The sequence below is a fragment of the Aptenodytes forsteri genome, unplaced genomic scaffold, assembly GCF_000699145.1.
Source record: "Aptenodytes forsteri isolate BGI_AS27 unplaced genomic scaffold, ASM69914v1 Scaffold95, whole genome shotgun sequence".
NCBI classification, from domain to species: domain Eukaryota; kingdom Metazoa; phylum Chordata; class Aves; order Sphenisciformes; family Spheniscidae; genus Aptenodytes; species Aptenodytes forsteri.
This window is the reverse complement of record NW_008794624.1, coordinates 1,094,673-1,105,763: the sequence shown is the minus strand read 5'-3', so window position 1 is coordinate 1,105,763 and position 11,091 is coordinate 1,094,673. Positions and strand designations below refer to the sequence as shown.

Here is an 11,091-nt window from a genome sequence, read left to right as displayed (position 1 = left end):
GCACGCCAGCTACGGCCCCACCTAGCTGGCAGTGCTCCCCACACTGGGCCAAAACACGCCGTTTTAACTATTTATTGTAGAAAGTTTGTAGGAAGCTTTTTCTCCCCCCCGCCCCAGCGTTCGGAGCAGACGGGGCAGCAGCAGCCACATCCCCCGGGGGATGCACAGGGTCCTGGCCCAATAAACGTCATCCACTGCCACTGCCTTGCACCTCGTCTTTCCAAGCCCAGGTTTTCCTGGGGGTTTGGTAGGCTGGAGCCTGGAGAGGGGTGTGAAGCGCTGGTTCCCCCCTCGATGCACTGGCAGGCTGAAGGCGCTCTGGGGGAACATGTAATGCTTTGACCAGGAAAATGCCACATTTGGGAGGCGGCTGCTGGCAGGGCAGACACCAGGAGCACCTTTATTTAGCGTGAAGAAGGGCTGCGACACACCTACAACGTTGAATCGGAATAAAAGTTAAAGCTTCAGCGCTAAACCCTGGAGATTTGCCGAATGGGAAAGATTAATGAGCTCCAGGCAGCGGGGCTGCAGGTTGGGCTGGCCGGTGCCGGGGAGCAGGAGGGATGGGGGGACAGAGGCAGCCCCCCCTTTGCTGCCACAGCGCTGGGGTGTTTGGCTGCTTACTGAGGGCACAGCACTGCTCAGAGATGGGAGGCCGCGGGGATGGGCCCCATCTCAGAACTGACCCTCTTCTAGAAGGGCAGGAGACAAGGGGGTGCCGGCCGCAGGAAGCACATGCTCCTCCATGCTGAGGGCTGCCCCGGTGAGTCCAGTGAGGGGAACTGGGGAAGGGCCTTCCCAGACCACCGGGACGGGCTGGGGAGGGTGTGGGATGGGACGCATCCCACGGGGGACCAACCTGGGGCCGCAGGGTGAGTGGCAGGTGGGACCCCAGCATGTCGAGGCAGGAGGCTGAAAGACCCTTTCTCGCTCCCCAGCAGGGCCGGCGTGGGGCTGGGATGTTCACCGTGAGCCAGCGCAAGCAAAGGTGTCCCTCCAGCCAGCGATGCGCCCACGCAGCCGCCATGGTGCAGCCAGCAGCCCTGCGGCAAGCCTCCGCCACCCCACCAGCCCCTCGCGCCTGTCCCATTTGTGCCGCATTAGGACTCGCACCCCCTCAGCTGCCAGGCCTGGCCCAAGTTGATCGGTGACACATCCCCCTGTCGCCATCAGCCACGCCACCTCCAGGGCCAGGGGCCCTGTGCCATGCCAGAAGCCAGGGGTCCCCCGGGGCTCCTCGCCACACCGGGGCTGCGTCACCTACACCCTGCAGCAGGTCGTGCGCTGCACCCTGGTCCTCATGAGGTGCAGGGTGCCGCAAGCTGTGCCCTGGGGTGGCGCCTTCCCCACCCTCCTGATGGGGGCAGCAGCGACCCCGCCATCAACGGCAGCCCCACGCCCGCCGTCTCAACCCAGAGGAAGAGGAGGCTGGTCTGCACTGAGCTTGGTGCCGTGGTCCTACTGTGAGAGGGCACCCGCTGTGACCGACCATGGCTGCTGGCAATAAATTCACAGTGCATTATGGGCTCTCCTGGCCTCAGAAAACATGGGTGTGTAGCCCTGCCCTGCAGAGCAGCCTTGGCCCCGCAGCATCCCTCTGTCCTGCTGCAAAAACCCACCTGGGACAGGTGGTTTTCTGGGCCCTGGTGCAGATTAACGAGGCAAACACCAGGGCAAGAAGCAGGGCTGTAAAGCTGGGGTGAAGGCAGCTATGGGGGTCACCCAGGAGCAGGCAGGGGGCTGGGAAGCCCCCACTGGGGCTGAGAAGAGGGAGGCAGGCAGCTGGCAGCCCCTGCCTGCACAGCGCTGACCCGACCCAGCCAGGGGCAGCCTGGCAAGCAGCTGCCCGCCCCACACACAGAAAACCTGCCACCGAGGATGGGAAAACAGCATTTCTGTCCCAAAACAGGAGGGGAGGCGAGGCTGGAGCCCTCCTTCGCCCTGCACCTCCTCAGAGGCACAGGTTAAGCCCCAACATGAAAGGGAGGGCTTGTTTAGAGGTCCCTGGGGAGCAGCAGCGCCAAAGGCTTCTCAGTGAGTAGAGACACCCAGGGCAGACGACCCCAGCCCCAGCCATTCCTGCCTTCCCGCTCTCTGCCAGCACCAGGGTCTTTTCAGGCTGGGAAATCCATCAGTTAATTGACTAAAAAAAAACCACAAAAACAAACAAAGACAAGCCAATGTACACAGGATTTCCAGAAAGCTGGGCTGGAGCTGAACAGCGCTGAATACACAGCCTTACTTAACAGGCTTTACAAAACAAGCCCGGAGGGTCCCTCCCCTCCCTCATCCCAGCAAGAAGCCAGCCTGAGCTGAGGGGGGGGTTGCTGGATCTGGCCCCAGTCACATTAACCCTCTTCTGCTCTTGCCCTTGAGAAAAGTTACCGTCTTTTCGCAGACTGAAAATTGTTAAGGGGGGGAAAAAAAAAAAAGTGAATTCTCCAAACAAAATAGTTCCCTAATTTATGGGAGGTTCAGCCCAATTATTTGTCCTAGAAAAGAGATTACACATCAAATCCCACTCAAATTAAAAAAGCAAGATCTATTCCAGCATAAATAGCCAGGAGCAAGTTATCTGGTTAAATGTCAGAAAAATATTCAATGATCCACGGTCAGTGACTGAAAGCTCAAACTGGCCTCAAAGGCAGCTGGGGTGGTTGGGGGCTGTTTTGGGGAGGCATGCATCAAAATCGGGTTATTCGAATGCACTAAACGCTCAAGCATTTGCTTTTAATCAAGTTTCTGCAGAAATATTATCCTTGTTCCACTCAGTGCGAGAAATAGCCAAAAGCTTGGTATCTTCCCACTGCTGACTGTGGGAAATGCGTCTGACTTTTCTAGTGGCTTTGTTGGAGAATTTAAGATTAATCCTTTCAGCAGCATTTCCTTAAAAACAAATAGTCCAGTGAATGATTTCCCATTTTTAGGGGTCCTTCCAAGATGAACCAGAAGATGGCCTGGGCTGGGAAGCCCCCACGGGGGCTGAGAAGAGGGAGGCAGGCGGCTGGCAGCCCCTGCCTGCACAGCGCTGACCCGACCCAGCCAGGGGCAGCCTGGCAAGCAGCTGCCCGCCCCACACACAGAAAACCTGCCACCGAGGATGGGAAAACAGCATTTCTGTCCCAAAACAGGAGGGGAGGCGAGGCTGGAGCCCTCCTTCGCCCTGCACCTCCTCAGAGGCACAGGTTAAGCCCCAACATGAAAGGGAGGGCTTGTTTAGAGGTCCCTGGGGAGCAGCAGCGCCAAAGGCTTCTCAGTGAGTAGAGACACCCAGGGCAGACGACCCCAGCCCCAGCCATTCCTGCCTTCCCGCTCTCTGCCAGCACCAGGGTCTTTTCAGGCTGGGAAATCCATCAGTTAATTGACTAAAAAAAAACCACAAAAACAAACAAAGACAAGCCAATGTACACAGGATTTCCAGAAAGCTGGGCTGGAGCTGAACAGCGCTGAATACACAGCCTTACTTAACAGGCTTTACAAAACAAGCCCGGAGGGTCCCTCCCCTCCCTCATCCCAGCAAGAAGCCAGCCTGAGCTGAGGGGGGGGTTGCTGGATCTGGCCCCAGTCACATTAACCCTCTTCTGCTCTTGCCCTTGAGAAAAGTTACCGTCTTTTCGCAGACTGAAAATTGTTAAGGGGGGGAAAAAAAAAAAGTGAATTCTCCAAACAAAATAGTTCCCTAATTTATGGGAGGTTCAGCCCAATTATTTGTCCTAGAAAAGAGATTACACATCAAATCCCACTCAAATTAAAAAAGCAAGATCTATTCCAGCATAAATAGCCAGGAGCAAGTTATCTGGTTAAATGTCAGAAAAATATTCAATGATCCACGGTCAGTGACTGAAAGCTCAAACTGGCCTCAAAGGCAGCTGGGGTGGTTGGGGGCTGTTTTGGGGAGGCATGCATCAAAATCGGGTTATTCGAATGCACTAAACGCTCAAGCATTTGCTTTTAATCAAGTTTCTGCAGAAATATTATCCTTGTTCCACTCAGTGCGAGAAATAGCCAAAAGCTTGGTATCTTCCCACTGCTGACTGTGGGAAATGCGTCTGACTTTTCTAGTGGCTTTGTTGGAGAATTTAAGATTAATCCTTTCAGCAGCATTTCCTTAAAAACAAATAGTCCAGTGAATGATTTCCCATTTTTAGGGGTCCTTCCAAGATGAACCAGAAGATGGCCTCAAAGCAGGGAAACAGCAGCATAACTCAGTTACCATTGAAACCATCTTGTTTATAGCACATTTAACAGTTCAAACCACTGTGCCTTCCCGCAGTTCCCCTACCTCCATCCCCCTTTCCCTGCGTGTTTGCTGGAGCTGTGCTCATACGGTTCCCGTGGAAAAGGCGATTTACCTGTGGTGTTACCTACTCAGAGGTTACTTCTGCCCATCGCTCCAGTTGTGGATTACAGCACCTTTATCTACTCCATACTGCTGCGGTTTTACCAGAAGCCCCCTAAAAGAACCAACTCCAGCTCCTCTGGTGCCCCCAAACCACTGCTTCCCACCCAGCCAAGCACAAGCGGGTCTGCCTGCTCTGACCCACCACGGGGCTGGCAGCAGCACCCCTGACCAAAGGCAAACCCGCACGACTCCCAGCGGTGCTTGCAGGGCCACCCCGATGCCCGCGGCTGGCTTTCCTTTCTTCACATCCCTTGGAGGTGCAATGCAAGCCCAAGGCAGGAATGGCTTCTCAGAGACCAAACACGAGGTTTCTGATGTTTGTAACGAGCCCAGAGTTCCCTCTGGTGGCCAGCTGACAGCACCAGCCCCAAACTGATCCTGCCTCTTCGTAACCCGGCAGGGCAGGGGGCCCAGGGAGGCAGGGGTGCCTTCACCCCTGCAGCTAAAGGACTGCCAGGGTGCTTAACCTGTCATTCTGCTCAAGGGCACCAGTCAGTAACTGTGTGATTTGATCGTGTGGTAGCGAGTGCGTGTTGCTTGCGGTGAGTCGGGAAGGGAGCGGTTCAGGAGCAGCACAAGAAGGAAGCCTCCCCTTTCCTTGGGAAGGCTCGGGTCGAGGCCCACTCCTGCTCTCCCCTGCAGGGAAACCTTTTGTTTTTAACAGCCCCTTGCTGCGAGGGCGCCTACGCAGCCGGAACCTGTAGTCACCCACTGGCCAAAATGAGAGTAACTGGCAGGGCTCATCCAGGTCTCCTCTGACGAGCGACTCTTCTCTAGGAAAGAAAACGCAAGGCTCCAGCACCGTGCAGCTCACCAACACGCTGGAGATGCGATGTCTCGCAAACGCAACCGGCAGGCTCCTTCCAGAGCTAGATGGAAGCCACGTCCTGCGAGGCCTTCGCTGGAGAACGAGATCAAAAGTGCCGGGGGAAACAGAAATAAGCTGTTTCAAACCTTTTCTCTTTAGAAGTCTGGCTGTAATACACACTCTTCACTCGGCACACGATGTTCAGGTGCTCTCCTTGCATCCTGCAGCACTTTGCTAATCATGAGATTACCCGGATGCTTTATTTAGAGAATACTTTATTAGTTTCTGTAATCAAACCCATGTAAATAAGACCGTACATATTTAATACAGTGCGTTACCCCTGTACAAATGGAAAAAATTAAGTTTAACATTTCTAGACCAATATGGCTGTTAATTTCTGTACAATGCCAACTCACACTACAAGTGGGATACTTTTTTCCGAAGTTGACATCACAGCTAAAGTTTCCAAAAATTCAAATTATATATATATTTATATAAAAAGATAACCAATAGCAATCAACTAGGCATCAATAGCAGCAACAGCCTTTCCAGCTTCTGCAGTCATTTTTACAAAATTATACACATTAGACTTTCAACTCACTCTTCCTTCCAAAAAATGTAAAAAAAAAAATCCCAGAAAAAACCAGCAAATTCTGCTACTGATGTGGTACCTGGTGCTTTTTATTAGCTTTTTCAATCATTGTCTGGAAAAAAACCTCTAGAATAACATTATTAAAAACAGCTCCAGTATAGCACAGTCACTACTACATATCATAAGCAGGTACAGGATATCTTACATTCACAGAAGTATCATACAGTACTGTCCTACAGCTATAATACTAGAGGATACAATTTAAAAGGCATTTATTTGACTTGATTCTACTTTCCAGCACACTGTGGGCAAGGAGGTGGTGCGACGCAGCTCTGATATAAAGAATGCACCTTTTGGATAAAACTCTTTAATCCGATAAGGTTTCTTTTATTCTCGTGGCACAGTTCTAAGTGCTCGTTGCTGTATACAGACATAAGCTGGAAACCGTTTAAAGATCACTCGCATCATATAAAGATAGCTGGACAGAGGTGAACAGAACAAATTTGACTATTGATGCAATGAACCCTTCAACTCCAGAGGTGAACGACTGAGGGGGGAGTGGGTGTAGAGAGCACAGGTGGCCAAGTAGCATTTTCATATGGTGACCTAAAGACAGTATATTGTCATCCAAGAAGCAGCAGCCAGCAAAGCACTGCCTTCAGAGGGCAATTCAACATCATCAGCGTTACTCTTTGTGCTACATTAGGTTAGATGTCCCACGGCAAAGGCAATTTTGCCAGCTATATGAATCCCTCTGTTTACTACAAGATAGAAGCTTCTTAAGTCACTAAAAACTTAACACACATTACTTGGCCCAGCACCATCTTCAGATCTGCATGTTCTCATACTCATGGGTTTATAAAAAGATAAATAGCAGCTGAAGATCAGAGCCTGAAGAAAATAAGAGTATTTGTCTTGTCAGTTAGGAACATGCCTCCCCGACCACCTTCTTCCCCGCCGTTGCTATTTTTCAATTTTTTTCACTTTGGGAAGCATACAGGTGTGTAAGCCAAAACACGCGCACACGTGTAGAACGTGCCCACACCAAAAGCAGCCTTCATGCTGTTAGAGAAGATACAAGCCCAATGAGCCTAGAAGCTCAGTTGGATACGCAGCAGTTTGCATCCGTAACTGCTGATAGCTTCTACGTCCCTTTACGCTGTTCAGAGCCCTGCAGGGAGAGAAGACTGTTGTCTTGTCCTTTGGGCTACAAATTCATGCTGCTGTCATCGCACCCCCCTCCCCTCTTCCCCCACCTCCATGGAAACACAGTCTCTAAGATTTTGTTTCTTCGGTTTTGATTGCCTGAGGTTTGATTGGTCCAGTTCTAACAGGTTTTGTTGCCGCAGCAGGCGCAGGGGTAGGCTTTTCCTCGTTTTTGTCCTGGCAGACTCCTGAAGAGTCAGCAATTGCCTCGGCGGGTTTGCTCCCGTTCTCATCCACTTTCTGCGCTTTGCCTCCTATGGGTTTGCTCTGCTGCTGCTGCTCAGAAAAGAACCTCTGGGTGGACTGAAGCACCTCTGCTCTCTGCTTTGCCTTAGGAAAGGGAGAAAATATGTTTACTGAAGGGAGGGCATAGGAATAAAAGTGACTTCACAAAAATAATTCCTAAATGAAAGAGGAAGGACTGACCGCAGCGGCCAGACTTTCCTAGAAAGGCAGTGTCCATCCAGCTGCTTCCCAGATGTCACCACATCTGGGTGCTTGGCTTCTCAGTCGTAGCTTAACATCATGCCTAGGCTTCCCTTGCTCTTCCTAATCCTCACCCCAGAAAAGAGGATCAAGGACAACAGTTTGAAGCATTATCTAACATCTTTTTATGCCACTCTTATTGCAGAGTTTAAGAAGTATAAACGCTGCCTACAGTAGGCTCAAACTGAAGCGTCACACCTCAGTAGAAGTCAGACATGACCAGAAGGCGTACGTGTCTGCATGCCGCCCGTGCCCTGACACTACCCCAGCTACGCAGGCGCTGTCGGCACCGAGGGCCATGCCAGCTGTCATTTCTCCTGCCGCATGGTCTGGAGTTCTTGAGCGCAGAGGCTGTATGACAGCAGCAGAATCTAGCCTGAGCACGCACATCTTTTCCGCCTGTTGTTCTGGACACAGACTTCAGAGGCTGCAATGGGGATGCAAGTGAACCTCGTTCAAGGCTGCGTTACATGTAAGCTGAAGCCTTATCTGCTTCCCACTCAAAGCGGGCGCTCATTCCAGGAAGCACAAACTACTGCCTGGCTTCCTTCAAATCCCTCCTCTGAATCCTACCGGTAACCTCGACTTGCACCTGTGAAATTCAGCCTTTGTGACTACATGTTTCAGTTAGTTTTACACTGGACCTTTCATTTGTCAGTGAAGCACTGTGCAGATCAGACGCTTCAGACCAAGTACTACGCTTTCCTGCCCAGACTCAGGCAAAGCAGGAGTTGCATTAAGAGTTCAATCTTCTGGAAGCTGCACAATTAAGCCCAATGCAGTCAAATGCCTTTTTTAACATTAAAAAGGCCTATCTTAATACAAGGAACCCCAACTACAATACAGACACTAAGCCTCCATGTACCTCTCTAAGTATTTCATACTTTTTTACAGAAAATGGGGGCGGGGGACACACACAAAACAGCAAAAGCCTGGAACAAGAGGTCTCGGCTTTAATACTGTGTAGTTACTCCAAGTAACTCAACCAGCAATAGAATACAAAACAAACCTGCGAACTCTGGTGTGCAGGACTGCAGCAACAGTCTGATTTTACTGGAGCCAGATGGACACTTGAAATCTTTTGCATAGATTTCAGCCATCCCCTGAGGTTAAGGCTAGAAGGCTGGATGACTTGATCACCAAGTAACCAAGCGCGACAGAATAACTCACATTCTTTTGAACAGTGTTTGCAGGGAGATTCAGAAAACCGGGACTGCATATTAGTATTTGCTATGACTGGCTAGATTCAATTCATAATATAGACTCAAGACAATATACTAAGCATCACCTGGTAAGTCTACAGCTAGCATAAACTGGTGGTAGAAAACTAAATGGACCAAATACCTAGAATTTAAGGGGTAATCAATTCTTCTACAACCAGACATAACCAGGAAAAAACACACTCTTTTGCTTTTACACCTCAATGCATGGGTTACGGCGAATGACAGTAGATGAAGGAGCTCCTTAGTACCATCTATTCATACAAGCAACTTATTCTGCAGAAAACAGTATCCCTACACAGACGCCCCATATTGCAGTCCTGCCTTGGCAAGAAGAGTTTGCCTCAACCTGAAGGGTCCCAAAGTGCTTTAACAAGTTAGATGACTCTCATCACCTGCTACTGAAATGCAGCCAGCTCTTCTGTGGAGTGTACCACATTAATTCTCTGTGGTAGAATGCAGTAATCACAGGCATTTCAAACCACCGGGAAATGAATCTCCAGAGTCACCAACGAGTGAGGCTGGCTGGAACAGAAGGGTTCATACTGCTGCTCAGAGCTGGGGAGGCAGATGTGAAATGATAGCTAGCAGCCAGGTTTGTAGGCTTCATCACTCATTCAAAAAATCCAGGCTCTTGAAACCTAGTTGTCAGATTGCCTTTGACAGCAGCGGCAGCTTCACAACTGCTGACCACAAGACCACTTGAGAAAGGAAGCTCCCTACAAATTTTTTAGTCTAAAGTTCTTATTAAAAAACCACAGGGCTTAGAGAAGGTCTGTGTACAGCTGTTAAAGGCCTGGCTACCGGCTTTGGGTCCAGAGGCATTTTAATTAAGACATGATTTCCAGACACATTCCTGCCCTACAAGCTGTCAAGACTGAACTGGTATTAACAGCACTGCTGTTCAAATACTAACCTTCATGTCTCGTTCAGCCTTCCTCGCAGCCTGGGCCTGATTGCCTCTGGCTCCAGATACTGATCCACAAAGACCTCTGGCCACACGCGGTAAATGGGGGTGGCTCATAAGGCCTGTGGTCATCTGAGACGGCATCTGACTATGCAGAACTATTGGCAGCCTCTGAACAGGCGCTGGGAAGGTGTTAGTATATGGGGCTCTTACCAATGGAGAGAGCAGGTTAGGCTGAGAGAGGATCTAAGTCGGGGAAAAACAACAAAAAGACATTTCGCAATTAGAAAATTGCCAACTAGATTGCACGTTGGCATTATCTTAAAGGGGAAAAAGTTGCTGCTCTGCTGTCAAACCGATGTCAAGAAAATAGGCTTTTATGTTAAGAGAGGCCACGCTTGAACTCCAGAAAAAACCAGCCCTGTAGTGCTGCTGTGCCTGAAAGTAGTACCAACAACTTAAAAACCAGCATGTAATAAGGGAGAAGGCCCATGCAAGGCAGTGGAGTCGTCACTAGTGAAAGGCAGCCCTCCGGTCCTGCAGTCAAACACTCCAAATACTAAGAGACAGACAGAAATAGCCTACATTTTTACAGAGGCTACATTTCCCTAGCAGCCTGGCTACAGTCACCTGTAACAGGGATGTACCACCCTTGTAAAGCTGTGCTCCCTGGAATGCCAGAAGCAAATCAAACCCTTTGCCATCAGCCCTGCTTTGTATGGACTGTACGACCTCCAGAGATCCTTTCCAGCCTGAACTGCTCTATCAATACTCCAGAGCTGCATCTCAGACAAACAACTGCAAATCTGCTTTGTCTTTAAACATTTAAAATATGCACTGGGACCCTTCTGAGACACGAAGCTTCTTTCTCCCCTTCCCCAACTAAATGATCTGTTTTTGCAGGATGAGGTGCATTACAGCTGCATGGGGAAGTCAGCAGAACAACCGTCTGTTCTACATCATTCACAACTTGTATTAAATTCCTCAGTGTGCGCAGAACTCCCAAAATTAAACACACCACAGAATCCGCACTACTAGTTAGCAAGATCAGGGAGGGTTTTTTTTTTTGTCTTTGATCTTAAAATCAGTTTTCTCACGCCATTTCATTTTAAGGATTCCATTTTGTATCTCCCCATGATAAAGCCTGAGGAAACACAGCCGAGTTACAGAGTCACCAGGTCACACAGAGAAACAAATTTGTTTGTAGGAAGCCACCAGTCACCTACCTGTGGTGCAAATTGTGCAGGAAACGGCTGTGTCATTCTCACAGCGGCAGCTGCTGACTGAAACTGCTTCTGGTAGACAATGCTGTTCATTTTATTGGACTGATTGTTAGGACTTGTGGAACTGGCCCTGAAGAAAAGAACACCAGTTAGAATCACACTGCTCTCATTCAGAGGACATTTCTGCCTTTATTTACAACTTAACTAGAAATTCAGCATGGGGGGGGGGGGGGGGGGGAACCTTTTT

General features: G+C 49.9%; 1 protein-coding gene across 2 annotated transcripts in view; it reads right to left on the bottom strand.

Moving 5' to 3' along the window:
- Positions 1-7,077: 7,077 nt before the first annotated feature.
- The window catches only part of PRRC2C (proline rich coiled-coil 2C), a 66,610-nt gene continuing 62,596 nt past the window's right edge, over positions 7,078-11,091 (bottom strand). For both annotated transcript variants that reach the window (XM_009273295.2, XM_019470496.1), the window contains 2 exons: positions 10,848-10,974; positions 7,078-7,338 (listed from right to left, as the gene is read on the bottom strand). In XM_009273295.2, coding sequence (XP_009271570.1) covers positions 7,078-7,338; positions 10,848-10,974 — 388 coding nt within the window. The remainder of the gene's footprint in view (positions 7,339-10,847; positions 10,975-11,091) is intronic.